This window comes from Neoarthrinium moseri, assembly GCF_022829205.1.
Source record: "Neoarthrinium moseri strain CBS 164.80 chromosome Unknown scaffold13_Wmoseri_CBS_16480, whole genome shotgun sequence".
NCBI classification, from domain to species: domain Eukaryota; kingdom Fungi; phylum Ascomycota; class Sordariomycetes; order Amphisphaeriales; family Apiosporaceae; genus Neoarthrinium; species Neoarthrinium moseri.
The window spans coordinates 16085-43902 of NW_026055127.1; the positions used below are offsets into that span (position 1 = coordinate 16085).

General features: G+C 51.7%; 11 protein-coding genes across 11 annotated transcripts; 5 read left to right on the forward strand and 6 right to left on the reverse strand.

Annotated features, from left to right (window-relative positions):
* Positions 1 to 1859: 1859 nt before the first annotated feature.
* JN550_004601 (uncharacterized protein) lies at positions 1860 to 4385 on the reverse strand (the record flags this gene model as incomplete). The annotated part of the gene is made up of 1 exon (XM_049316135.1): positions 1860 to 4385. One exon carries the CDS (start codon positions 4383 to 4385, stop codon positions 1860 to 1862), a length of 2526 nt encoding a protein of 841 aa, XP_049173222.1.
* Positions 4386 to 6444: 2059 nt separating this feature from the next.
* On the forward strand, positions 6445 to 7929 carry JN550_004602 (uncharacterized protein; the record flags this gene model as incomplete). The annotated part of the gene is made up of 2 exons (XM_049316136.1): positions 6445 to 7467; positions 7522 to 7929. 2 exons carry the CDS (start codon positions 6445 to 6447, stop codon positions 7927 to 7929), a joined length of 1431 nt encoding a protein of 476 aa, XP_049173223.1.
* Positions 7930 to 8523: 594 nt separating this feature from the next.
* JN550_004603 (uncharacterized protein) lies at positions 8524 to 9570 on the reverse strand (the record flags this gene model as incomplete). The annotated part of the gene is made up of 1 exon (XM_049316137.1): positions 8524 to 9570. One exon carries the CDS (start codon positions 9568 to 9570, stop codon positions 8524 to 8526), a length of 1047 nt encoding a protein of 348 aa, XP_049173224.1.
* Positions 9571 to 9692: 122 nt separating this feature from the next.
* Positions 9693 to 10187, reverse strand: JN550_004604 (uncharacterized protein; the record flags this gene model as incomplete). The annotated part of the gene is made up of 1 exon (XM_049316138.1): positions 9693 to 10187. The coding sequence occupies one exon, from the start codon at positions 10185 to 10187 to the stop codon at positions 9693 to 9695; it is 495 nt and encodes a 164-aa protein (XP_049173225.1).
* A 1818-nt stretch (positions 10188 to 12005) lies between these two features.
* On the forward strand, positions 12006 to 13665 carry JN550_004605 (uncharacterized protein; the record flags this gene model as incomplete). The annotated part of the gene is made up of 6 exons (XM_049316139.1): positions 12006 to 12096; positions 12155 to 12649; positions 12712 to 12863; positions 12921 to 13007; positions 13082 to 13220; positions 13271 to 13665. 6 exons carry the CDS (start codon positions 12006 to 12008, stop codon positions 13663 to 13665), a joined length of 1359 nt encoding a protein of 452 aa, XP_049173226.1.
* A 358-nt stretch (positions 13666 to 14023) lies between these two features.
* Positions 14024 to 14989, reverse strand: JN550_004606 (uncharacterized protein; the record flags this gene model as incomplete). Its single annotated transcript, XM_049316140.1, has 4 exons — positions 14024 to 14125; positions 14177 to 14578; positions 14650 to 14820; positions 14906 to 14989. 4 exons carry the CDS (start codon positions 14987 to 14989, stop codon positions 14024 to 14026), a joined length of 759 nt encoding a protein of 252 aa, XP_049173227.1.
* A 3044-nt stretch (positions 14990 to 18033) lies between these two features.
* JN550_004607 (uncharacterized protein) lies at positions 18034 to 18303 on the forward strand (the record flags this gene model as incomplete). The annotated part of the gene is made up of 1 exon (XM_049316141.1): positions 18034 to 18303. One exon carries the CDS (start codon positions 18034 to 18036, stop codon positions 18301 to 18303), a length of 270 nt encoding a protein of 89 aa, XP_049173228.1.
* A 450-nt stretch (positions 18304 to 18753) lies between these two features.
* JN550_004608 (uncharacterized protein) lies at positions 18754 to 19100 on the reverse strand (the record flags this gene model as incomplete). Its single annotated transcript, XM_049316143.1, has 2 exons — positions 18754 to 18834; positions 18885 to 19100. 2 exons carry the CDS (start codon positions 19098 to 19100, stop codon positions 18754 to 18756), a joined length of 297 nt encoding a protein of 98 aa, XP_049173229.1.
* A 763-nt stretch (positions 19101 to 19863) lies between these two features.
* On the forward strand, positions 19864 to 22110 carry JN550_004609 (uncharacterized protein; the record flags this gene model as incomplete). The annotated part of the gene is made up of 3 exons (XM_049316144.1): positions 19864 to 20279; positions 20342 to 22004; positions 22060 to 22110. The coding sequence occupies 3 exons, from the start codon at positions 19864 to 19866 to the stop codon at positions 22108 to 22110; spliced, it is 2130 nt and encodes a 709-aa protein (XP_049173230.1).
* An 830-nt stretch (positions 22111 to 22940) lies between these two features.
* Positions 22941 to 23606, forward strand: JN550_004610 (uncharacterized protein; the record flags this gene model as incomplete). Its single annotated transcript, XM_049316145.1, has 1 exon — positions 22941 to 23606. One exon carries the CDS (start codon positions 22941 to 22943, stop codon positions 23604 to 23606), a length of 666 nt encoding a protein of 221 aa, XP_049173231.1.
* A 3072-nt stretch (positions 23607 to 26678) lies between these two features.
* JN550_004611 (uncharacterized protein) lies at positions 26679 to 27648 on the reverse strand (the record flags this gene model as incomplete). Its single annotated transcript, XM_049316146.1, has 3 exons — positions 26679 to 26983; positions 27043 to 27555; positions 27609 to 27648. The coding sequence occupies 3 exons, from the start codon at positions 27646 to 27648 to the stop codon at positions 26679 to 26681; spliced, it is 858 nt and encodes a 285-aa protein (XP_049173232.1).
* Between the last annotated feature and the right edge of the window lie 170 nt (positions 27649 to 27818).

The following is a 27818-nucleotide window of genomic DNA, read 5'->3' on the forward strand; positions in this document are numbered from 1 at the left end:
AGATCGCATGGAGGGGAATATCAAGGAAAAGGAAGCAACTCGGTTGTCCAAGCGGTCGCGCAACCAGTTCAATGTCTTCCCGGCCGCTCTTGTTCTCCCCTCTGTCCCGTCTCTGAGGCAGGAGTTTGGGCGTCAAAAAGGCGGTGATTCGCAAGGTCGCGACACGTCACAAAGGGGGGGTGGTAGTCAATTGGGTTCTACTAACCAGAACGAAGCTCCTTTTTTTTGCTCTCTCCAATCAGCGCCTAGTCCAGGTACCACCAGGACAGATGACGAGCGGTTGCTTGGACGCGAATCTCGCAACCCTCGGGACGTAACAAGCAGCGATATAATATCCTTTGCACAGCGGCGGGTCGCTCACTGATGCGCGCAATGAGGCAATTGAAAGAGGAAGAAAGATGCCAGTGCGGTGCGGTCGAGTCGAGTTGCCGCCGACCTTGAAATTGGAACTGGGGCAGAATGTTTCGATGGGGCTGGCCAACTGGAGATCGACAGCTCAGGTTTAATGGGCAGGGGTCCTGGTGCTAGTGCTAAGGCCTGCCTACGGCCTCCCTAGGCTTTTGCTAGGCATCGCCTATGGGTACTAGGCTTGCTAGGGTCCAGCCGACTGGCGACAGGCCGGACAGGGGTTCCCGCTACCGCTGCCGGGTGCGCGTGGTCGCCAATCAGGGCTGCAAATCCCCAAGGCAATTCAGGCGGGCAGCGGCGAGAGCATCAAGCTTCAATGCCTGGGGCCCGTCCTTGCGATTCTTTATGCATGGCCGTTTCGATAGATGTATCAAGTCCGGGATGAGGTGCTCGGGAACTCTTATGATGCAGTCCATAGAAGCCTGCATATCGATCAGGAGCTCCCTCCTTGATTGCCAGTCACCGGTGGAATCGATGGCTGATAGCCCAGCCTGCGAAAACGCCAACGGTGAAGCTCATTAAACTCTTTAATCAAAGCGCTGTGATTCCTGTAATTGCAACCGTAGCGGCTTGACCACACAGCTTAACGATCAGACTGTAAACCGCTAAGTCTGATGCTCGATGCACCTCAGCTTGAATAGGGACTTCCTTTCCCCCCCTCAAATGTTATCGACCTGTCGATCGCTCCAAATCACATTACAGGTCTTCATAAATACTCAAACCCTCAAAAAGGGAGGATATCTCCGTCAATCTCTATCAGACGAAAAAGTAAGTGCCACCTTGCCATCCATCTGGCTGACCCCTGACTGCTCAGCAGTGCGTGTGGGGAAAGCTTGGAGCTTTCCAGCTTCCATCTCTGCAGGGTCCCAGGGAGGCCAGCAAGACAACACACCTTGATACCCGCCGGCAGACACCCGTCCACGTCTGCACGGCACACTCCCTGGTGCGTTGGCCGCCAGCGCTTGCCAGCATTACGCTGGCAGAGTGACGAACTGCTGCCCAAAGCCACCCCTTCTCGCCCTTTCGAGCCCCTCTTCCTCCCCCGTATGGGACCAGAGACCACCGGGGCAGATGGAGATATCAATGCTTAATTTGGGCGAGGCGGATGTCTGGCTGGGGACTCTTGGGCGGGATGTGCGATCTTCCCGTCCAGGGTCAATGCTGGCGTGATGTGTGTAGCGCGGTTCTTACTTGGGTGTATTGGTTCACTCCCCGACGCGTTTACGTGTCACATACATAGGCAAATATGCACATGATGAGCCAACTCGTAGCCATCGGGTCGTATACAGTTGAAATTTCCAGTCATGATTCGGAAGCAGGCCTACGACTGTAGCAATATGGGTATCTCAGCAACGCCAAACAACACGGGCAAGACAAATAATCAAGTCTTGCTACTTCATTCACCAATTCATATCCCCCTCTCGCCTTTTCATCACATCATGTTCAAGCCCCTATGCCCATCGTCTTATCAGACCATCGACTTGGGACTGAATATCCCGGCGACTTCTATGTGGGTATACTGTGCGAAGCATTTGGGTAAGCAGATCTCCTGCCTTGGCCTTGGTGTCCGGCCTGCTGTGGCCCACCATTGCCGCAATAAGCGTAAGGTCCGGGAGCCGAGGGGGATCGTAATTGAACGCTTCTTTCAACTTATTGCAGAGGCAAACCTCCTCTTCGTGCCTCCATTGCATGGGCTGAATCGTCCTTGTTGGAGGTAGCCGAGGTTCTCCCCGAATCGCTCGGACAACGTTCAGATTCTGCAGCCGCTTTGCTTCTTCCTCTCGAGCGGCCTCGCGTTCTCTTGCGGCCTTGAGCTTTGCTGCTTTGAGCAGGCTATGTTGCCTTAGGCGCTCCAGTTCGGCCTCATCCTCCTCAACTTGCTGCAGGCAACTAGGCGCCTCCTTGAGAAGCTCATGCAGCTGGTCTAGAATTGGGCCTAGAGCGTTTCGTGATTCTTGATCTATTTTCCCCTGGATACTTCTACGCTGGCGGTTGGGTGCCTGTTCGACAAAAGGTCGGATCTGGATTTCTCTCATGAGTGGAGCGTAGAGCTTCCGAGTCCATCCAACTAGCTTGCTCAGCAATTGCAGGGTGCATTCGGTAAAGGAGAGCTCATCCCCGCCGACAGCCCATGCCTCACCGAGCACTCGGATGAGCAAGGGGATCACGAGCCGGATGAGGTCGCGCGTTATATCCTTGCGGGATTCGGGATCGGGTTGTCGGGACCGAGTTGAAGGAGCAAAAGAGAGTTGCTCAGACCGAATCAGGTCGATGCACGCATCAATCTTGGTGAAAAGGTATTTTAGGAGGTCCTTATGCTCCCCCACGAACTTGTTCTTGCTTGAGATCCCCGTGGCTAAAGATACCATGACGCAGAAGCGCTCGAACTTCTTCAGGTAATGTACTAACTGCCTCGCAGCAGCCGTGCCGGGCCGGTAGGAGAGAGTCAGCTTCTCTTCCCAGTCCTTAGAGATGGCAGACCATCCCAGCCTTGTCATTAGATTGCAGGCAGATCTGAGTTTGTTATCAGGGAGAGAAATCGTAGCCGAAGGTGCGGTGAGCGGCGCATCTACGAATGCAGAGTCGTCATCGAGTACCACTTGCTTTGCCCTGAACACACGTAGGTCCTCCGCAAACTGTCTCTTGATGCCACCCACATCATCAACCTCGTTGTCATCGGACGAAAGTACGACCTCGGCCGTAAATTCACTGACGCCCACATCCTCCGGAGTATGGTCAGAGGTGGTTCTCGAATGTAACTTAGGACCTTTTCGTAAGATAGCCCTTTTACTGGCTCGGTCCACCTCAAGTTCCAGATCGGATACTGCCATGGTTCGGGATCCCTGTGGCTGCGTGTCGCGTACATGGAGTTGAGCACGGAGCTGTGACAATGTTGGCAGTGCAGGATCTTCAAAGTCGTCCACCTCTTCCCGATTAACTCTGGCATTGGATTGCCCTGGCGTTCTACCTGACTTGACCTCCTCTTCAATTGAGTCCGACTGATCCCGTCTGATAGCAGTTTGTACTGCGGAGTCGGGACTTCGCAATCTGCCGAGATTTGAGGACTCCGATGAAATATGATTGGAATCCCCTTCCGAAGGAGAGTCTGGAATCTCATAGGGGTCTATGGGTGGTAGTTCTGCCGACTGGCGGGTATGGTCTCCATGGCCACGGGGATCGGCGGAGTCGGTTGGAGTTTCTCCCGTGTTTTTTTGAGCAAGGCTGATATTGCCTTGGTCCATCCTCGCGAGCCTATCGTATTCTTGGTTTTGGGCAGCTTCGTGGTGGATTTGCTGCGTAACCTCATCTGAAAAAGGGCCGACACCAGGGTCTCTGTCGTCCAGCTCAGGCGATCTCGATCCTTCAACAACTTCTGACTCTTCGTCTTCTCCCTGGTCCTCGCTCTCGTAGCCTGCGTCGATGTCGAGGTCAGACACCACTCCATCCTCATCATCATCAATGTATGCCTCTTCTCTGCGCAGCTGCTGGCCGGGTGAGCTGTGGCGCACCGTTGCACTGACCATGCCGTTGACCATGTCCAGCACCCCTGGAGCCACAGCGTGGTAATCGTCGTCCTCGATGCTGTTGAGGATACTGCCAACACTAGAGGCCTTGTCCGTGGCTGGGGCGCCTTTTGCGCTCCGCGCCGAATCTGGAGTCGGGTAACTGGCGTTACTTGGTTGACGCAAAGCCCCAGCTCTTTCATTCTCGCCAGGTTTCTGTCGTTTGGCATTCCTTTCCTGATGGCTTGCTTCCCCTTCGATATGCCGCTTGTTCGTTGAACTCGGCCGCAAAGACAGGGTGGGTTCGTTCGTGCGCGCATTCGCGACCCTCTTGTGCGGAGATATGGCAGGAATCCCGTCGTCGTCTTCCGAGCTTGAAGACCCGGCGTCGTCATCGTTGTCGCTGGGTTCCGGAGCCGCATATTGCGCTTCGGCGCCCCGGCACGCGGTGCGTCGTGTCGTAGCAGGCGACATGACTACGTTCGCCGTGAGCGCAGGCGGAGTTGTGCGACTCGAAGAAATGACTGGTAGCAGATTAGAAGCGCGCCATCATCGTTTCCCTGGGGCAAAGTGATGCTGGCAACGATGTGACGTGACTGTCGCAGAGTTCGCGAACCAGAGTCTTGCAGTGCGACCAGGCGGGGAGGCACCTGAGAAAGTAAATTGGTCGATGCAGAGCTGACCCAACACCCCTGTCGATTGTCCTCACACGATGTCTGACAAAATGTGGCGTTGAACAGAAAGCTTGTCTCACCTCGGGAAGACCCGTCAACACGACGCGGTTTCAAATGCGCACTAAAAATAAACGCGTCTCGCTCAACACTGCTTAGGTACGAGCCAACTTACCCACGACCGCAGTTGGGAACATGCAATTCACGCTTGACGACAACAGCCTGGAATCAACTTGATGCTCATTCAGCATCAGGGATATGGTGGGGATTTCTCCCTACATGTCGCGCGCCATTTGAGGCGTATAATTCCTTCCTCCATCCTGTAAATACCTACCTACTTAAGTACGTCAGATGGCCCAGGGCTCCCCACGCGTACCCTGCTTGAAGCTGAGGTCGGCATGGAGCTATTTTGCAGGTGGGCTGAAACCAAGGGATTGGGCACGATCGAAACGAGATATATCTGCATCGAACTAGCTACAAGGCTTCGAGCCAATGATCCCGACCCCGGGGTAGCCGACTCACACAGAACTGGACAATTTCTTTGAATCGGATTCCGAGAGAAAGCTGACAGTATCTGACTGGAGGTCGTTGTAAGCACAATTGATCGAGAACCAGCCACCTGCTCTCTTTGTGTTATGACGACTTCATGCAAGATAAGTAGTCTTGTGCCATCTGAGTAGCCTTTCCAAGCAGCAGGGTGTACCGGTGTCGTTTGGTACTCGGTGCTGAGAAGCTTCATTTTGAGGATTTATCTCACCCGTCAGCCCGAACATTGCACGCTGAAAGATGCAGCGCTCTCCAACCAGCCAACTTGTATGATAAACCAGCAAAAATGCATGTCTCTGTCCGTAAACTTCGAGTTTGGTCGAGGTCACAAAGTCGCCCGACTATCTCAACCTCACCAGCCTTTTCAGCACCATGGAGCACATTCCGTCCGCCAGCTGCGCTCATGTGAAAGTCCATCCCTTAGTGCACTACGTATGTGACAACTTCAATTAGGCCGCTCTAGCAGCCGTCACCAATACCGGTGTGCTCTGGGAGTCTTAGAAGTTAGCTGAGATTCGCCCTTGACTTAGTCAGAAGGCTGATCTCGTCTCGGTTGTCCCGTGTTCGCCCAGAGAGAAACTGGTCAAGCAGCGTGTTGCCCGAAGGCCAAACTTCGTTGATTCGAGAGGTGTCCATTTTCTTCAGTACGAGTCTGAATAACTTTCCACTGGGGCTCTGGCAAGCCAAGCCAACTGCTGCTGCACCATCCCAAGTTTGCACTCCTTTGCCCCATGTTCTATCAGAATGGACTCCTGAATAGTAAGACTTAAATGCTTGGCACATTCGTCATCATCTCTCAAAGTCGCTACAGATCCAGATTCTTCGCAAATACCGTGGACAAGGGTCGAAGTTATTCAGACAATGGGATCAAAACCTCAACCTCTTTCCATAAGTCACAAGTCTTGCGGCACTTAGTACAATGTACATGGAGCATTGCGCAGCCGGGTACAACAAAGACGCGGCGCACGTACGCACGTGATGACTGGCCGATGAGACCCACGTGCCAGCGTTGCACCCACATCGCTGTCTGTGCGCCATGGTGGGGGTTTGGGCCAGCGTGGGGCACATTGCCAGCCCGTGAAGCTTCACTAAAGCTGGTGGGATGGCGGCACATGCAACTTCCCGAAACTCTGATGACAACTAAGAGCCAGGACAGAGAGCAGACGCAGAGCCGGTGAACAAAGGAGCTTGCCTTCGTAACAAGTCCAATTCAACCCAACTTACATCCAGGCAAGGTTTCATAGGCAGTACCTCGGTGTCTGCTGCTTCCCTGAAACAAGACCGCGAGGTAGGCAAGCAACAGCTCCAACATCGCCATGGAGCCGCCTCGCGCCCAAGCACCACGTGGAGGGCCGCATTTCACAACACTCGAGACCCTCGATCCATCCACACCTCATGAATTCGCCAAGCCCAGCAAACGGATCAACGAGGGCCCTGATGTGTCCGACTTCCTCGTCTCCAAGGCGTACAGAGATATCGGCATATTTGTCCTGCAACTCAACCGGGCCATGTGCCCTAGGAAGGTAAAGACTGAAGACGGCAAGGAAAAAGTGCAGACTTTTGATATTGGCTCAAAATACGAGTCCGAGCCGGTTGAGTCGGTGAAAAGACTCCAGCAGATGCTGGCCAAGATAGAATCGTATATCAGCGAGGCCCCGCCGGATACCGGCCCTAGGCGTTTTGGAAACGTGAGCTTTCGCCAGTGGTATAAGCTACTTGAGGACAGGATCTCAACTCTGCTCCGAGAGTATCTCCCCGAGTCGGTGTTGGACTTTGGCTCCCAACAAGGAACTGGTGCCACGGCCGCAGACGAGCTCGGGGCTTATCTGCTTGGGTCCTTCGGCAGCCCTCAAAGACTGGACTACGGCACCGGCCATGAGCTGAGCTTTCTCGCCTTTCTCATCGGGTTATGGAAGCTCGGCGCGTTCCAAGATGGCACACAGGGCGGGGAAATAGAGCGAGACATCATCCTTGGCATCTTCGAACCATACCTGCGAGTCATCCGTAAACTCATCCTAACCTACACACTGGAGCCTGCGGGGTCTCACGGCGTTTGGGGCTTGGACGACCACTCCTTCCAGCCCTACATCTACGGCTCTGCACAGCTGACGAAGGCGATTACAGAGGATGAAGAGATGCCCTCCGAAGGGTCTCGGTTCGGAGCACCTAAGCTGGACTCCGTTTCCAAGGCGGAGCGTGTTGAAGACTACCGGGGAACAAACATGTATTTCTCTGCTGTTGGGTTCATCTACGACGTCAAGACGGGGCCCTTTGGGGAACACAGCTCCGTACTACACTCCTTGTCACAGGTCAAACTTGGCTGGGGCAAAATCAACTCGGTGAGGACTCCATCGTTGAGCCTTCGGGGCATCATTTACTGACAAATCGGATAGGGCATGATGAAGATGTTCAACGGCGAGGTTCTTTCAAAGTTCCCCGTAGTGCAACATCTCCCTTTCGGGTCTCTCCTTTCCTGGGATAGAGACCCCAACGCGAAGCCGCCACAGCAGTCCGTACACATGGTCAACCAGCCTATCGCTGCCGCCGCCATAAAGAATGCGCCCGGTACTGGAGCCGGAACTGCTGCTCCTTGGGCGAAGCCAGGGAATAACCCACCCTCGACGCAGGCGCCGTGGGCAGGCCAGCCTACCATGCGAGCCCCTCCTCCCAATGCTACGCAATTGCCGACGACACGCGCGCCATGGGCAGGTTCCCAGACTTCGGCAAGACCTCCTGCACAGCCGGCCGGTTCCACAGACGCGCAGATTACGATCACAAAAGCCCCCTGGGCCAAGGACTGAGATGATGGTTGATCCATTGCGTGGCCAATCAACGCTTGCCGAATGAAATAGGGCACCTAGTTGCCTGGCAGTTGAAGTACATTTGGACCCCAGAGAACCTCAATGGCTCAGCGAGACGCACTCACGATGTAGTCGGCATGTTCCCACTGCAGATCTAAGTCAATGTCTTGAATGCCCATTTGCCACCGTCATTGATCGAGATACCTCCCACATAGAAAACCCATAGATGAATGGAATGCTCAAAGGACTACAAAAAATGTTGGCTATCGAGAATCGTACTGATCAAAGGCCTCCAATGGCTGCCTAGTTTGCCACAATTACGAATCGATTGACTATCTTCAGAAGCAGCAAGGCATAATTCTGTGACATACAAGTCCATTCCTCGTTTCTCACTACTGCATATATATGCCTATTCCCATGGTTCTAGTGTACCATGATTTTACATGGGGCCATCAAACCCGAGTAATACAGATGCTGTCCTCTCCGTATCGTACAACCCCTGTCCTTGCTATTTCCACATAGCCATATGCGATCTGTTCTGCGATACTCTTTCCCTATCTCTGCCATAGAATGCCCCAGTCGTATTGGATGGCTTTAAAACACTGTCGAGACGCTGCTTCTCTTGCTCTCGTCGTGGCTGTTTCGTCCCAGGAAGCGACCAACCCAGCCCTTGTCATCCATGGTACCTCCTCGAGGAAGGAGTTCTTCCCTGCCCATGCGCCTTGCATAGCTCTGCTGCCAGGCGTGCAAGCTCCGCTTGGCCTCGCTCGTAGTACACATGGCCTCGAGATGGAGGAAGACCCTGCGTGCCCTGTTATCTTCGTCCTCAAGACGTGCTGCATCCAGGCTTTCTTGTGCAAGCCTTGATCGGAGCTTAGCATTGTTTGCCGCATTTGATGACGAGTGCTTCGGCTTTCTGGCTTTGGACCGCACAAGGCTGGGGTTAGATGAGGATGCAGGCACGTGAGATGACGACGGTTTAGACGCACAATCCGGGACGATCGACCGCTCGGCGTGAGCTGTGATAAGGGTCGTCATGTTCTCCGGTAACATCATCTCATTGCGGAATCTGTCCTGCAAGGCCATGAACCGACCAGTCCAGTATGCTGATGGCTGAGCTGTAGAGATCTGCAAGGGGTTGCTCGCGTTCACCCCCGGTAGCCTTACCGAAGAGCTTGATGCAATGCTAGTTCGAGGTTCGGACTCGGCAGTGGACGAGATGGATGTTGATCTACTGAATTTGGACAGCGAAGTGCGGGATATGGAAGCCGTCAAGTTAGAAAGCACATTCAGGGTGCTGGACTTAGGCAGTGGAGCGAGGGGCCTCAGCTTGGATTTACCACGAAGCTTAGCAGCAGCTATGTCGATGCTGTTCTTGTGTTTATGTTGAAGACTGCCGAGTGCCTGGGCCGGGGGTAGGTTCTCATCATTCAGAGGGCCGTGCGGAGGAACCATGGCGGTGGTGTAGGTCGTTGCTGTGGAGGGCTCGGGGAGGGGTATTCTTGTTGGTGTTGCCTTGCGTGAGTGACGCATCGCCGTGTAGATGGCGGGTAGTTCACCATATGTGCGGGATGCGGGGATCTTGGACGCCGTCAAATTTGAAGTGGCAACACTCGGTTGGCAAAAGGGAGGCTCGTCCATGGAGTAGCTTGCTGATATTCGTCGGGTTGACGAAGCCTGTTGGTTGGTGGGATGGAACGGAACAGGGTCTGGATGCTGAGGCAAGGTCCTCGATACTGGTGTTTTCCTGCGGGAGAGGATGCTCAATCGACGCGGCCGCGATGGAGGCGAGCCCCAATGATCCGCAGGACGTAGCGACATAGCTGAAAGAAGACGAAGCGACTCCAAATGCTGACGATGCTAACCCACGCCTCCGCGTGGATGATGGCGAGTCCAACGAAGCCGCGCAAAGTTCCGACAAGCAGAGTGTGCAGGATGAGGAGGGTCTGTTTGATCAGGCGTGTAGTTGAGAAGTCTCGGGTAGGGTTCTGATCTTGGTTGAGTTCGTCACCACGGTCTGGTTCGCACTGGACTTCGTCCCAATCCTCCATTGTTGATCGGGATCCGTAGTGCGTGGTTTCGCGGTCAGCACAGTAACCAGAGGCGCAAGCAGCGTGTCCGCGAAGCGATGTCTCGCCTTCGCCGGCTCGTCTTGCTGATTTGTTTGTTGCTCTCACCGCGTGGAAACCGCAACGCTCCAGCAATGCTGTAACGGCGGCTCCAGGAAGGATCCCATTTTGGTGCATTGGACGCAGCATCCTTCCTGCCCGCCCGCCGTCAACCCGATATCATATTGCCCGTCAATGGAGGACTTATTTGCCTCGGTGGGCTGGCATGAGATATGAGCCAGCCATTGTCCGGATTTACGTTCCGTGGCCACCCGATCCACAATATTTACTTGCCTACCATGGATCCTGGATGGTTTGAAGATATAAACACCTCTATACATACAGGTTCTAACCTCTAGTGTTCCGGCTGCACAGATACTCCTCCTGGGTTAAGATCCACCTTGCTTGTACTAGGGGGAATGCATCGCCTAATGTGTTCTTTGGTATCGTTTTAATCATGCTGATGGATTGATGGACCGTTGAACTAGGACATCAGCGTCTCGCAATTGCAAGAGTCTAACTTGGGAGAAAACGTACTCTACATTGAAATCAGACTCGTGAGCACACCTGAACTAACCAGCCGATCACCATACAGCATAGAGTCGAGGTTGAAGCCTTTTGCATATCATTGTGACATTAGGCATGTTCCCGAGCCATATCCGTATATTGGCAGACTCAAAGTAGCATGAATTCATCCCCTGGCGCCACCCCGGGGCATATCAATACACTACATGGGAGATGGAAAGGGGACTTAATACCACCACTTACAAATAGTTTGGGTGCAATACTGGGCAGTGACAAGACTGTAGGACTAGAGCACAGGTATCTCTACTGCCAAGACTCGATCATTATGTATAACTCAGCACTCTGCTGTCCGTGGTCTAAATCACTTCGATTGACATGACTTTGGTGTCTTTTGCAGCCACCTCATGCGATTCCCAGACGGATCCGTACATGTTGAAGATTCCGAACACGATCTCGGACGCTTGGCGCCAAGGTCCTCCTCCTCTGCACCGGTACCGTTGAAACTCAGTAGTAATCTAGATACACGTTGACACGGACCAAGTACCAAAAATGTCCAATCAGAGGGACAGAACTTCTCCCTATCCCTAAAATCGTCTCTATTTCCTTCGCTATTACCGGCCTCCCTTCACAAATAAGGACTGGTCAGTGCTTTTTGCTTCTATGTATGGGAACTGGTCCGTGTCAACGCGTAGTAGATTACTGAGTCTCAACGGTATTCCGAGCACAACCTGCTAACCAGCGGCATGGTCCTGGAGTTGACGGGCCTGCAGTTCTGACACATTAATCGATTCTTACGATGCGTGGTCGAAAGGGGAGTCTTCAGGCAGCTGGCGCTGCGCTGTCGGCAGCTGCAGCTCAACTGAGCTTCCAATGCTGACTGCAAGCCCAGAGCCCATCCCAAAATTTACGTGATGTACACACACCCAATGGACCAGTGATGCACTGACAAGAAGAGCTGTGGATGAATGCTGCCTGCTATGATAGTAATAGCTGTCTCATATTATTCTGGAAACACCAGTCAAAGAACTTTTACGTAATTTAAGCCTAAAATGCCCCGGGAATGCCCAGTGCCTTGGCACGCTACTGTGGCTCGAAGGATTCGCCTCAAATTTCATTAGCGGCACAGCCGACTGGCCTGATGGATACGAATCTCACGCAGGCACCCGGTGCCAAGCTGTCACACCCCTTACTTAAGTACCAGGCTGCGTTCGTTTTCCAAGACGTTGGACGTCTATTATTGGGATGATCTCGGCCTTATTTTAGCGTGTTGGCATCGCGGACTTTACTGTAGCTAGCTACCGCTTCAACCCTTGGTCACGTCTCTCGTTACATTTCCTGCAACTACATATAATTTTTCTCGCGTGTACTTTCGCTCCTTTCTCTAGCCGTCCTTATCCCGCCTAGACCCACGCTCAGGAGTGTTCTATCACTAGTCGATTCAGCATGGTGAAATTGTCGCCGGGGCTGCTTCAGCAGCTGCTCCTCTCCACCCCGGCCGTCTTGGCTGCCATCACTGTGGACATTGACAATCAAGGTTGGTTGTCATCGTGTACTCGAGGCTGAATTTGAGGGCTAACAGTGCCATACCATAGACTCTGTCAAGGCTGCGGCTGCTCAAGTCGCCGATGATCTCATGTCTTCCTTCTACCACGGCGATGAGCCGGGTGCCGTTGTCGGGATTCTACCCGGTCCTCCCACTTCCAATGATCCGGAGGGCTATTATTGGTGGACTGGCGGAGAACTGTGGGCTTCGCTGATCGAGTTACGCTCACACACCGGCGAAAACAAGTACGATAGCGTCATCTCGGAAGGCCTGCAATTTCAGACTGGCGAGAACGCCGATTTTCTGCCCGCAAACTGGACTGCTACCGCAGGCAATGATGATCAAGGCTTCTGGGCGCACGCAGCAATTATTGCGAAGGAGAGCGGTTTTGCAGACGCTGGGTCAGACAAACCTCAGTGGTTGACGTTGGCCCAGAATGTTTTCGACGAACAAGCGGCCCGCCTACTATCGGGTGAGGGCAACTGCTCTGGTGTGCTAAGATGGCAGCTATTTGCCTTCAACAATGGGTATAACTACGTTAACAGTATGTTTTTAACACTGATCAATGTTCACTCATGGAACTACCATGCTGACGTGCTGCCCCAGCATTATCTAATGCATTGTTTTTCAACCTGGGAGCTCGCTTGGCTCACGTCACCAACAATCAAACGTTTGCAGACACGGCCAGCAAGACATACGACGCTTTATCTAGCCTAGGCCTTGTGACGGACGACTATGAAGTCTACGATGGTATAGATGTAGGTTGCCACTGACCAAACCGGGCTGAAATATTCAGCTGATCGTCCGATAAACAGCAAATCAAATGCGAAGATCCCAACAAATTCCAATTCTCAAGCAATGCTGGCACTCTACTGGAAGGCGCGGCGTACATGTACAACAAAGTATGTAAATTTTTTTATTGATCCGACGCTCTACCCTGTACCCCAGAATGAAGCCTGATATTGATTAACTTTAGACTGGCGACGACACCTGGAAGACACGCCTCGATGGGCTCGTTGATCGAACCATCGAGCTCTTCTTTCCTGGCGGGGTCGCAACCGAAGTCTCGTGCGAAAAGAATGGCAATTGCAATAAGGATATGTACTTCTACAAGGGTGCGAGCTGGCCCATTCCCGATAATGCTCTCCATACTGACCTCACTTAGGTATCCTTCACCGATCGCTGAGCACAACCACGAGAGTAGCCCCTTACACAGCTGCCAAGATTCTCCCGGTATTGAAGAGCAGCGCAAAGGCCGCCGCGTCAACATGCACGGGCGGTGACAATGGCCGTATGTGTGGATACCAATGGGCCGACGGCAAGTTCCAGGATGACTCCAACGCCGGTACGCAACTGAGTGTATTGAACGCTCTAGTTAGTGTCTTGCAGACCACGAATGTGCAGAGCTCGACCACCGGTACTGGTGGAGCTAGCGGAACTGGCAGCAGCGCTTCAAGTAGCCCGACTGGTTCAGGCACAGCAGGTAGCATGGGATCCAACGTTGGCGTCAGCGTCCTGTCCCTCATCGGAGGACTACTCGCCAGCAGCCTGATCATTTAAGACCGATACCTTATGTTCTGGAACAGTACTTAGATAATTAATGTAAGCAAATGTATAGCATAATACTCCGGGTGCATCGAAGCAAGGACCTTGATAACCAACTTCGCCCTAGTTTGGAGGGATACCATCAGCTCATAATTCTCCATCACTTGGTAGTACTCGATACTTAGCTGTCACTCACCGTGCTCGATGTTAAACTATCACATATCCGATCCAGCACTGGGCAGCTTTGTCTTTTCTGTCAATTGCGATGCTTCTCTCAGGGTTTGAATTAAATATCTGCAAAATGTAGCTGTTGCCCACGTCTGGGGAAATCTATTTCCTTTAAAGCCATTCGCAGTGCACAGCTGCATGCTTCTCATCGGTCATCCGAGTTGCTGAAGCCAACTGCAAGAGAAGCTTGCGCAACCAGGAAAATAGTTACTGTTACAATCAGCACGACCGTGAAGGTGACAGCGAGCTGTTTCTCATTAGCATCGGTTTTTTGGTCGGTATCAGTTGGCTCTCATACCTTGGCGTTCTCGTCCCACCATTGCTCCCGGGGATTCTTGTAGGGGCCCCAGTTGGTACTGATCCAGACCAGGATCGTGATGCCAATGACCATGCAAAGGACGGCAGCCGTCAGCAGCACGATACTCGCCTGCCAGGCATATACTTGGGCCCGCCGAGGCTTGACTTGTCCATTATGATCGACCCGTCCGGACATGCAGCTTCTGATATACACAAGCCCATCACGATGGCCGCTGAGGCGATGGAGTCGCAGGGTCTGCTGAGCGGCAATAAGGACCGAAAAGAGCGCAAATATGACGCCGCTGAACCAGAATGCCCTCACTGCCCACGGCTGGCGGTTGCCGTTGGCAAGGACAGTTGGCCAGCTGCCCGTGCTTGTCAGAACCCCAGCAAGGAGAGCACCCTGTTGTTATTCGGCGTCAAGTTCAGAAAAGCATATAGACGGCCTTGGTAGGAAACAGCCAGGGTGCTTACCACAATGCCAATGAAGTTAAGCTCTTGGAGCTTGTGATCCCGCCACTGTTCAGTCAGTCTGTCTTTGCGGTCGGGGTCGTCTTCGTTCAGTAGAATCGACAGCGACCCGTAAGTAGTCTCGTTGGGTGCGATGAGTCCGCTTCGAAAGATATCCAGGAAAGACATGCCGGCCTAAGCACACGTTCGCAACCTTGTTTTGTCTCGGAATATGCAGGATGTACAAGGGCCTTGCCGCCCTCTGATGGTACCAACTCACCTTCACATTGTCCCGAGTCTTGCGCGACAGGACGTTAGCCGCGTGGGACACGTTCGACTCTAGGAGTTGGGCCCGTTCATCCATGATGCGTCAGGTGAATTTCTGCCAAAAGTGTGGATAATAGAGTTTGATAACGACTGTACGTTACTTAGAGTTCTGCATCCTGAGTCGAAGGCATATTCCCCCACAGCATGGACATGACGTCGCTTCCACGCTAAAGGATGGCCGTCTGTGTGGGGTAAAACAACGAAGGAACACATGCCTAAAGCGGGCGAAATGCTCCGCAACGGTGCTAACCACTGCTTGTACATCTTGCAGTAGGCTTAGGACCGATAATATATTGATTGGACGAAAGCCGTCGATATTCATGTCTTCACTTGTGCTCAGTTGTCCGCGGTAGCGCCACGATGCTCCAGGCGACATTCGATAGTGCAAGCAGTCCAGTCTGGCAACCCTATACTTGCTTCACAATACATAGCTCCAATGCACAACGGGCATCGCAAAGCTCCTGGCTAAATACTATTCCGCGTGCAATCAGAGGCCACTGCTGGCGCGCTATATGCTCCAGAACTGTCATCTACCATTAAGCAACGGCAAGCTACAACAACTACTTGTAAAGCCGACCACGATCAATGCCGTTGATCGGTTACAAATACCAAATCATTATATTTCATCAGGATTGATCTGAAACCAGCTCTCCAAATATATATACAAGGAAGAAGTCACGAGCGAAGCAGATTGCATGTGGCCAATAATAATCCAACACCAAAGCACTACCGACGATTGACACAAAAATTCCCCGGCAGCTCTGGAAGCAAAACGAAAGATTCACATGACGCAAATAGTATAATATCGAAGATTTTACATCTTTAAAAGGTCCAACGGGCAACTGAACGAGGGAGAAGTGCAGCAAAGGGTACCAACTTCTCAGGCTGAATTGGCTGAAACTACATCGGTCAACTTTAGCTGCAGAGCTCACATGATCAGTATAGCCAGACGCTAATACCGTGCGAACATATATGTGCACAGAGACGATGACCAGCCAACTTATCGAAACTCTGTAATACGCAAGGAGCAGCCGTACTTTATGGTTGTCCCCCAAAAACGAAAATCTCCCTGAATCAAATCCTAAGGCTAACACGATGAAGCCTAGTGGTTATCTCCAAACCTCACTCACCACCCCAGAGGGCATCTCAACCTCCTGGCTCGCTAGTGTCTTAGGCCAAAGAGTGAAGTCATTTACTGTAACTTCGACTATCTTGAATGAAACTGCAAGTAAGGTATTTGTGAGAGTCACGTATGATGATGAAGCAAACACTGCTTGCCCGAAACATCTCTGTCTCTAAGGCACGTTCAATCCTTCGATGACGGAATCATACGGCGACATCCTTTTCATCATGTACACGCGAGAAGTGTAATTTTTCCAACCGGCAGCGCCGAAAATTCCTAGACCGAGGCTGCCAAAGGTCTGGGGTGCTGTCGCAAGCACCGAACCACGACAGGGCATACTTGTCATGGACGACCTCAGTCTGAACGGGTGCACATTCACCCACCCTTCAGAGTCCTGGCCACTGGAACGAATCATGGCAGGTGTTGATCAGCTCGCAGCTCTGCACGCTGGTAAGCCTACGATTCCGATTTCCTTTCCAGTGACAGCCAAAGTCTGAAGGTTGTTGTCCCGGCTGGTCTACACATCGTCTCATGGTCTTCAGGCTAACGATTTGGTAATAAGACACTTGGAATACTTCTTTGAAGGAGCTTCTTAGGTTCACCCCAACCTATGAGCAAGTTTTATTCTGTCTTACGATGAACTGGGACTTAGGGGTACTCGGCACTGCCCGTCCACATATCCCGGACAATATTAAGAACCGGGAACGGACCGTGGCAGCTATAAAAAGCATCATGCCACGAAAAGCCCAATGGTTCTCTGCCTTATACACGGGGATCCGCACATCGGCAACAATTTCATCGACCAAGAAGGCAATCCGTGCTTCCTTGACTGGCAGCTTTTGTATGTCGGTTCGTCTTGTCATGATATTGCATACTTTGTTGTGGGCACGATGGCGATTGGCGATCGGACGGTTTACGAACTTGCTATTCTCGAACACTACTTGCGCTGAATTGCTAAGTTTGGGGGACCACCCTTGTCAATTCAAGACAAAAGCGTAATGATGGAATACAGCAAGATAATGACGGCTGGAATAGGCTAGGTTCTGACGCCATTCGATATGCAGCGTAACGAAAATGTTGTTACCGTGGTTGAGCGCTACAGTGCAGCTTTCCTGACCATCAAGTTATTGAACTGGTGGAATCTTTATCTGATCCCTAAAGCATATACGTCACTGTTCCAAGGGTGATGACCAAATTTGACTTGAAGTTCATCAATACTGGAGATACACAAGTGGGAAAGAAGTCAGAGTCAGATCAGTACAATCAAGCTCTTCCGAATTCCTCAGCCAGGTCCTGTGACTGAGACCATGTGGCGATTTCAACTCATGGCTTCGAAAGTGATTGGATCAAGCCTCTGTTGGTGTTGATCAGGCAAATTGGAGGAGTAGCACTAACCGTAGACCACCAGTGCGAAGTAGAATTCCCTACGGCAAACATAGGATACGTCCATATCCAATCACATTATGCACTTATCAACTAATTCAAACCTGTTTGTGACGATTTGGCGAAGCACCCTCCGCGCTTTTGCGCGTCCACCACTGGGTTTATCCTGCAGTCCTCTGCCGGTTGTGTCATACCAACTCAGTCAACCAAAGAAAGAAGGGCTGCCTACGAAGCCTGCCGATTTCTGTATGGACACGATTCGCTGAGGGAAAAGTATAATAGACAACGAACGCCACCAGACCGGGCTGGCTCAACTTGCAACGTTTTGAAATCTTGATATAGAGGTCGCCAAAACAAGAAACCCGGGCTTGGTCGTGGCTGAGGCTGGATGGCGCGTGAGGGACTGGCATTGACCTGTGACGTCATAAGTCGAGAACTTGAATCGGCACCTTGGCGGTACAGCTCAACAAAGGGATATATAAACCCTGACAGACCCATTCTCAAGGACAACAACTGCATTCCAAAACACCTGCAACATCCGCTGCCAAAAATCCACGCGCAAACCAACCACCACGATGCCGCTTGACAACAACCAGAACCAGGGCGCCACAGGTGCAGCCAAGTTCGTCACCAGCTCTCTTGGTAACGCCGTTGGCGGCGTTGCAAGAACCGTCGGAAACGTGACCGGAGCGGCAGGCCGAGGTGTCGGCGACACTATCACCGGCGCAACCGGATCCGCTGGAAAGCCTGTTGGCGATGCAATCGGCTCGGTCGGCTCGGGTATCGAAGGGGGAGCAAGCAATGTTGCCAAGGGGGTCGAGAACGCTGGACAGTGGAAGAAATAAGCTTGCTGTAGGATCAACCAACGAAAGGTCGACGCGGATCACGATTGCAAAAGGCGTTTGGGATGGGATGAATTGGGGCACACTGGGACGGGCATAAAAGCTAGCTTCGTCTAGCATAGATGCAAACAAGATATCCTTATTTAAACTGTCGAATTCTGTTCCACCTGGGCTTGAAATGAATGGTGTGCCTATTGCCTCGCAAAGTTCGATCTAGAGACCAGTAGTCATAATCGAATTCAGTGTATTGCTTCCAAAATGCGGACGTTTGGACACTGTCGAAAGCGACAGTCAGCAAAGGGCCTTGGTGATCACCTTGCCAGTTTGGACACAACATGGGGAGACTGCATGGGGCCATTGCTAATAAATATTATATTCGTTGAACCCGGTGACCGAAGCCTCTTCATTGTAACTAACGTAAATGGACAACCAAGGATAATCCATCTCGTTGCACTATGTACCTGGCTCGAAATCTTTGCCGTTCTTCTTATGGAGGTTTAGCACTTCAATATCGAAATCATCAAGCATACGGACCTATGGTCGTCCAGTTAGCGTACGTTCATCACCGGAAACATCCCACTTACGTTCATGCCGACGACATCTCCTGCCCACGAGTTCCAAGACCCTGTCATGTCCATGCAGATGCTGCTACCACACCGGCTACAGAATTTGTGAACCTTCCTCTCTGTCGCGAATTTGTACTCTGCCATGTCATGCTCTCCGCTAATCCACTCGATCTCATCGCGCAGTGGGTATATCAGCAAGTAGCCCAAACGCCCGCATATGCTGCAGTCGCACATCTTCACTGGGATATGATAACCGGGCTGCCGTGTTAGAATCTCATGCTGAATCCGAAATCGAACCACACCACAATGGCATCCGCCTGTGTGCGACACTTTGGGCATAGGGTCGTTATTGAAGCGCCAGACAATTGTATCCGGAGGTCCTCTCTTGGAGACTTGGGGAGCAGTTGTTTGCGACATAATTGAGAGATAGAGAATAATTTCAGTCGGTAGTATGTTCAGCCCGTTTGTGATCTATGTGGTAAGGAAAGAAACAAGGAGAGGAATGACCTATGGGCTAGATTTCCATCCGTGCCGTACGGCTGCATGACATGCAACAGGACCTGCAGCCAACAGCCCGGCCCAATTTCCAAAACCAGTTGGCTTGGCCATGGACGCTGTTCAGATTTCTGATAGCCTGAAGAACATGGACCGCTGTGTTAAAGATTCCACCAGTGGTGTTGGTATGGTAGAATCCAGGCAGATCAACGACAATAGTCGTCACTATTAGCCGTCAGATATTGGGCAGCCTATCCAGGGTGCGGGGCATGCTGCCGCGGTTCTATTTGTTCAATTCTTGCTGCGGTGCAGGATTCCCCAACGCGTCAGCCGCTGCGTAAGCTTTAGGACTGGGGGAGGGAACATCGTTGGAGGCCTCTGTTGTTGCCTAAAACGCTGTATAAGCATCACCTTGGTCTCAAGCTTTTAACCAACTTTAAGTCTGATGAGTGGGACAGACTATAATTATTGATTATAGACTCCCTTCTCGACGTAATTCAGTATGAGCAATTCAGGTGCGACAGCTCTCATCGCAACGTGCTTGCGCCTGGCAAAACAGGCCTCGTCTGGAGCTGAGGAGATCGAGAACATATTAGTTGATAGGGTTAATGAGGCCGAGACAGCAGAGTTGCAGAACCTACGATTATTAGCGACAAAATTACAACAATTGAGCAATGATGCAGCCTCGCTACAGGAAGCACTACAGCCGCACTCGATTCTATCAGATGAATTTAAAGCAACGTTATCGACCCAGCTGTCAAAATGCGATGCCACAGCATCCATAGTCATCAAACAGGTTATGAGACTCGCAAAGGGCACACCCAGAGAAGCAATCAACAGGGCAGTCATCATGCAGTATGAGTTGTTCGCGGAGTCGACTGCGAGACTCCTCTTCATTGCGACGCAATTGGCCTCCAGGTTAGTATCAAACCATTGTCTCTCTTTCAATTAGTGTTTCGTTAACATGCCGCGGTGTTTAGCGGCTCTGCACAGAGTGAACGAGCGCATCTCGGGGGCCAGGACACCAGACTGCTCTTAGCCGCAGTATCATCGGCGTGTCAAGATACTGAAAGGTCAGCCGGTATACTCCTAGATGCAGATACCATCAGATACACTGAGTCTTCGGGACCAGATGCATTTGACATGAGACCTCCCGCATATGCTGCAAGAGAGGCTCTACCTCCGCCTTTTCATGAACCGTCCACTTCTGTCTACTCAAATACTGGCTCCGGCGAAGCGGACACAGGCGACGGCGTCGGTGGAAGTAGCAGCAGCAACAACCAATCGTCCAGTGGCTTTCTTAGCTCTCTAGCAAGGCCATTTATGGCTGCCACCGCCGCATTCCGGGCCAAGCCAGAGCCTTTAGTAGTGCCACTCTGTCACGCTGCCATGACGGGCAATGTAGTCCAGATAAGGTCGTTGCTTAGCGAGGGGGCCAACATCAACGGGCGAAACGAAAAGGGCCAGACTGCCCTCATATGTGCCATAATTGGTGGCCAGCTCGACGCCGTCCAGATGCTGCTGATGGCTGGGGCCGACCACTGCGTCTGTAATGCTGGCCGCGAAGGCAAACCGCCTCTGTTCCATGCAATTGATTCCGAAAACAGAAAAATGGCTGAGTTGCTCCTTAGACATGGCGCCGCTGCCAACCAGAGCGACGAATGGGGCAAGCCATACTTCACGGCGCTGGTAACCGGCGAAACGGCACCGGAATGGATTGCGCTGTTGCTGTCGCACGGCGCTGATGCCACCACTAAAGATATGTCTGGGCGACCTCTGGTCATACTGGCAATGCAGAAGCGCAAGAATGTTGAAGACCGTGACGAGGTCGTACGTTTACTTCTCCGCCACGGTGCAAAGCCCGACTCTAGCGACGCGACTGGCACGTCCCTTATCCACATCTGCGTGCAGCAGAAGCACTATGAATTCGTGCATGAGCTGCTTGCTATGGGAGCGGATCCCAACGCCTGCGACATGTCTGGCAAGTCATTGCTCGTCACTGCAGTCGACCACGACGACCTCCAACTTGTAAAGGCTCTGCTGCAGCGTGGGGTTGACCCCAATGCGCGGGACATATATGGATCATACTTGATTACAACTGTTCTGCGAAATACCAAATTACCAACCGCCAATCGGGAGGCTTTGGCTGAGATTCTCCTCAACCACGGGGCTCGAGGTGACAAGATGGACTTGTGGGGAGTCACGGCGCTGGAGCACTCTTTGGCCAATGCTGGGGACAGCGTCGATGTTACTTCGGGCAACGCGAGATTCAAGATACCGGAACTACTTTTGAAACAAGGGGCAGATCCGGACCAGCGTATGACAAAGATATCCGGCAGGCCGACCCTGCTCTCATACGCACTCGAACGAAAGCTATGGAAACTTGCGGGGATGGCGCTAAAACATGGGGCTGATGCCAACCTGATGGACGAAGAGAAGGGTCGTTCGCCGCTCATACAGGCGGTGCAGATAGGAAATGTGGATGCGGTGGCATTACTGCTCCAGCATGGAGCAAATGTGAGCCAGTCGGGGCGGACTTTGCCACTTGACGTAGCCATAGCCATGGGGAAGCCCGAGATAATCGAGCTACTCAAAGCACACGGTGCTGCTTCAGCAAGCAATACTGCAGGCGGTGACGACGAGGTATGTAAAGTCTTGCCTGATATATATTCAGTTCGTCAATGCTAACGCAACGCAGATACATTTGTCGAAAGAGGATGGTGTTAAATTTAGGTGGGAGGAAATGTAGCCTTCGCAGCAGCTATGCTACGCTGCGGGTGTGCCACAAAGGTAGAGATAATACTAAGCCACTATCTTGACTTGATTTATGCCTTAATAGTTGGCTATGCTCTTGAATAAGATGTAATCATTAGGGCTATACTGATTGGATGCATTTACTCTACAATGTGCATAATACCACATTCATCGTTTATCTATAAATTGTCTTGATGACCAGTCTCCTACGGCGGGCGGATATTCTTCACTCAGCAACGTCTAATTTATCACTGAGTACACTGCTATAGTGGGCAACTGTAAGAATCAATGAGCCCACTGGAAATTGTGAGCACACTCCCGTCAGATTATCTTAAGTTTGGCGTAGGGGGTGTTTCACCTCTCACCACCCGGATTAAAATGCAAGGGATAATCGCCTGTAACATAGACGAGAGTAAGTTGAATTCAATGAAGTATTGATTTCTAATTTTGAACCTCATGCTTCGTTTACCGCATCACTGTTCTCGTTGTGGTCAACGCTTAAAGAACAAGGCATACTTGGCTTCCAAAATTACGTCGAATAGACATTCAACCTCTTAGAATATCAAGCTGAAAGATCTTATTGATAGCTTCAGCACTGGAAGTCGAAATTTGTAGCCTGTATATCCAGGCTCGAGTGAAGATAGTACTCCGTGTTCGGCCCAACCTAGCGGAGATCACCGGCCAAGCAAAGCGGGCTGCGTATCTCGGCAGACTCCGCTTCGGGGCTGATATAGCTTTAAGCCAACACTTTTAGACCAGCTTGAGATTGACCAAACCATTCGTCTTTGCGCTGCATAATTCGGTACCTTGATCTGTTTGCAAATCATGGCCGCTCAACACCATGACCCGTCCAGTCTCCTGAGCGCCCTCCTTTCTATCATCGAGAATCACGTAGTACCGTTGACAGCTAAGGGTGTCTCGTCTGGGAGCAAATTGTTTGGTGCCGCCATTCTATCAAAGTCAAGCTTGGCACCTCTAACCATCGCCACTAACAACGAGCGCGTTTCCCCGCTGCTCCATGGCGAGATCAACTGCATCCAGCAGTTCTTTTCATCGCCGACAGTCCTAGACGGCTCTCCACGGCCAAATACCAAAGACTGCATCTTCGTGGCCACGCACGAGCCGTGCTCTCTGTGTCTTAGTGGCATCACCTGGTCTGGCTTCGACAACTTCTACTACCTTTTCACCTACGAGGACAGCCGAGACCTTTTTGCCATTCCGTATGACATCCAGATTCTAGAGGAAGTCTTTCGTGTGAAGGTGGAAGGGGATACGGAGGAGAGCCTCAGCAAGAGGGATCTTTACAACCGAAGAAATAAGTTCTTTACGGCGAAGAGTTTTGCGGACCTTGTTGCAGAGATTCCGGATGGCACCGAGCGCGAGAAGTGGACTGAGGAGGTTTCACGGGTGAAGGCTCTCTATAACAACTTGAGCGAGACGTACCAAGAGGGGAAAAGAGAGGGCACAGAGAGTGCCAGCGTTTGGAAATGAACAGCCAATGCAGTGTCGCTCGGCAGCGCGGACTGTTCCCCAGCATTTATCTTCAGGGTGCTGAGCCTGCGTCGTAGTGTTGCAAACGGATACTTGTATATTAATGCTGTCCGGTAAAATAGTCTTTGGTGAGACACCAACCCGGTAGCACACAGCTGCTGCCTTCAGCGCTACTGTGCTCCTTGGATAGAACTTGAGTTTCTCTAATATTAACATTCATTTGTATTATGTCTTCAGGTTCGCCCCGGTGAATTCGACCCAGTGCAATAATTTATCCCCGGAAGCCATGAACGAGACATGCGTGCTGCGCGGGGATGCGATACAAGCATGAAAAGTATGTCCCTGTTTAGGATCCCGACATGCAGTAAATCCGGGTTGGCCGTGTTGGCTGGTCATTTTCCGGACACGCCGGAGGCGAAATTCCGGTCTACAGGGATGAAAATTGAAGCCATGGAAGGAGTAGCAAGGCAAGGGGGAGCACATTGGCTGTAGAAGCCGCGTGTCACAGGACCACCCTCCTTCGCTTGTCCAATGCTTCGTTTCGTTGTTTGCTATCGAAGAGGACAAAGCGCTCTTGATAAAGCCAAACAATCCAAAGCTAAACCCCCCCTTGCTGGTCGGCCCAGTCGGCAAGTTGCTCAGTGGAGCAAGGTCATGTGACATACGGGCACTAAACGGTCTGTGACCATCCTGAAGTGTCAGAGCTTTCAGGCACAAACAGTCTGTCTGGATGACCTCGTGTCATCTCCAGGTATTGGTATGTGGCCTTGACCGCGATAACTCATTTGACCGTTGGTTGGTGTCCAGGCTGCCATTCACCTGACCCGGTGCTCCCTGCCGGCTGCAGCCATCTGAAGGGCCGCATCTAGCTGCTGTACTACCGACCGGACGGTTCGGGGCGTACTCCACACCGTCTATCAACTGCCTAAGAGTAGCCTGTAGTATGGATCGCCAGCGCGAAATTATGGTCTCCCGAGGCCTTAGTCAATTCTACACAGTGGGTTATCCTAAGGAGTATATCTCTAGCATTAGCTCATAACAACTGATTTGAATGCAGGGTTTAGGGATCTTGCTTGGCACTGGGCGCATCTCAGAGTCTACTCATGAGCAGATCGTATCCCTTATTAATTCTGAGGAGAACTCTACTGCTTCTACTGTATTTGGCAAGGACACACCTGTGTCATTACCATCCAACGGATTAACTGACGGGTTTGGGCAAGTTCTCCCCATCATTTTGACATGATACACAGTGCCAGGCTAACATGGGAAACAAAGGAACCTGGGGCTCGCAGACAAACCTCCGAGGGGGCCGCGTCATACATTTTCTACTGCCTCGCCGCATTCCTTGAACGAGCCACATTGGCCTAGGCTGTCTAGCGACATTTCGGCTCAGAGAACTCATGAAACCAAACCACGGCGGACGGATGTGGTCTGTCCGTGGTGGTCCACTCCCAACTTTAAGTGCCGAGAATCGGAACAAGGACTATGCGCATGGCTTCATGAAGACATCCCCGATGGTGTGAAAGATCCACTGATCTGCTGTTTCTGGGCAGATGGTGAGCGATGCAACAAATCAGCTGAGCAATGCAAATTTGCGCATTTCTGGGCGTAAGTAATATAATCGCCCAACGGACTGTCGCCGGTCTATTCGTGCCTTGAGCTTCGGAGGGAAAGTGGCTGTATTCATTTCCTGTTCCCTCTTTCAGCTTCTAATGTGATCGCAACTGAATTGCTGATACTAACGATACCACAGACAACATAGACAAATTGCACCCCAACCAGGTGCAAAGTTCAAGAAGTCGAAACGTCAGATAACGGCAGATGACCCATGGTAGCTGATGGTGGCAAGTTGAGGATGTAGACTGAAAGCCACCGCAAAAGCAACGGCAAGAACGATCAGAATAAATTGGCTGCAGAAAGTACCGGGACCGTGTGGTTAAGGGAGAAATCAAACGTTGATAAGTGTCCTTGAATTCACTGTAGTACAACTGTTGCCCAAGGTCATCACGGCAATCACAGCCATTAGAGGAAATATGAGGCCGATCAATGTTATCTACAGTCTTTTGCTCGGCAGTGCGTGTTGGCTGATACTTCGTGGTATCAAAGAGGGTAACAGCAAGGAATAGGAATAGAAAAGTGGTGTCATTGGCTATTCAGCAGGCGGTATAGATTAATTCTTCTGCAACTCTTACGAAGCCTCCTGCCCATGAGTAAAGCACCACGATTAGTTGAGCACTGCAACCTGGAGCACCGTTGAGTCTGACTGACTAGCTGGAACTCGCCATTCGTCACGTGTAGTCCAAGTGGCCGTTGACAACACTCGACCGAGTGTCACTCAAACATATGTTCCGGCCCTTTTAAAAAGTCGACTGGCAGTCTACGTAGAAGAGAATGAAGACGTGGAGATTTGAGCTTTTACCGGCATACAGTACGACTCAATTTCTTTTTTCCACATTCTGACCATGCCACCCAACGAGAATTCGAATGGTAGGAGGACTTGGAATCCGCTCAATTTTTGGTCGACAAGTTCTAAAGACGGCCAGAAGTGGCTGGAAAGCATCTCGAAACCAGGAACTCTTGAGGAATTTCGAGAGGCGATAGCGGCCATCAACGATCCTAGGAGCGATATTGTCGATGATGATTGGGTATGGGTCAAACCTCCAAGGAGGATAGTAGAGCCGGTTAAGGACAGCACAAAGAATGGTTTTGGTCAGACAGATGCGAAAGGAGAGAGCACGTAAGAGATACACCACATTGTGCGAATGTACCAATGGATTAAGCTTGGCTACGACTACGTGGTGATTGATAACTATCCGTTGCCCTGCAGGCGATAAATACTGCTTTCTTCAGCTTGCTAGTGATGCGGATTAGGATTTGCTGCACATGTTGATGGGCGTTGATCAGTCTTACAAGTGTGCCTTATCTGAGATCTGAGATCAAGCCTGGTCAGAAACTGCTTAAGATTGAAGCTGCATAGACTGTGGCAATACCAGTCCACCATTCTTATTCTAATTCCAGCGCCTTAGTTTTACTTTTTTAACATATCTATGTTTCAGGATCGTTTCGACCTCGTTATGACTGGCCAAGAATCTTGCCCAATTCCTCGCCTCGGCTGGTAGCTGCCTTGACAGCCTTGTCCACGATGTCCTTGAAGCCAGAAGCTTCAAAGCTCTGAAGCGCAGCATGCGTGGTTCCGTTGGGGCTGGTCACGTTGCGACGGAGCTGTGCGGGGTCTTCTGAGGACTCAACCATCATCTTGCCGGCGCCAAAGCATGTTTGCTTCGCCAATCTGGTAGCTTGCTCTTCCGAGAGTCCCAGGGCTGTAGCACTGGAGACCAGGTGTTCCACCATGGCAAAGAAGTAGGCAGGTCCAGAGCCTTCACGAAGCGGTTAGAATGCAGTTTTGAGAGAAATCGGTCTGAAGTGCAGAAAATACCTGACAGGCCGGTGACGACATCGAGGAGCTCCTCCTTATCCACCCACTCCGTCGCTTTGCTGAAACTGCTCAGTAGGGAGGTGACAAGCTCCTTCTCGGCGGCAGTCACGTCAGAGCCTGCATAGAGGCCCGACGCGCCCTCACCAACCAGCGCAGGGGTATTGGGCATAACGCGGACAACGTGGGGTGTCCGCCCGTCGGAGAGCTTGAACCACTCGACGAGGCTGACCAGCGTGATGCCGGCTGCGATGGAAACAACCACAGGAAGGGTTTTGCGCTCCGCCCACGATGCGCCGAGCTCCTGGCAAACGCCCTTTGCGACCTGGGGCTTCACGGCCAGGACAAGAACGTCGGCGTCCTGCCCCGCCTCGACATTGGAGGTTGTGGTGCGCACGCCGAGGGCGGCCATCTTCTCCCGGTTGACATCCCAGGGTTCCGAGACGCAGATGTTCTGCTTGTCGAGGCCCTTTGCAGCTAGGCCACCGATGATGGCAGCAGCCATGTTGCCACCGCCTGCAAGGTCATTCTCAGCACGTGGGTCATGATAATTCAGTCCAATTACTCACCGATGAAGCAGATCTTGCTGTTCTGGAGTTGAGATGCCATCTTTGCGAGTCGACTTTGCGATATACGATATCGAAGAAGAGTTCCAGACGGGAGTTTAGATGTCTTTAACTGCTACATGTACGGAGTACGTACCTGTGAATGACCAGCAACGCTCTCTCAATGTTCTACTAGCACTAGGACTAGGGCCGGCTTGCGTCGGCGGCCGATTG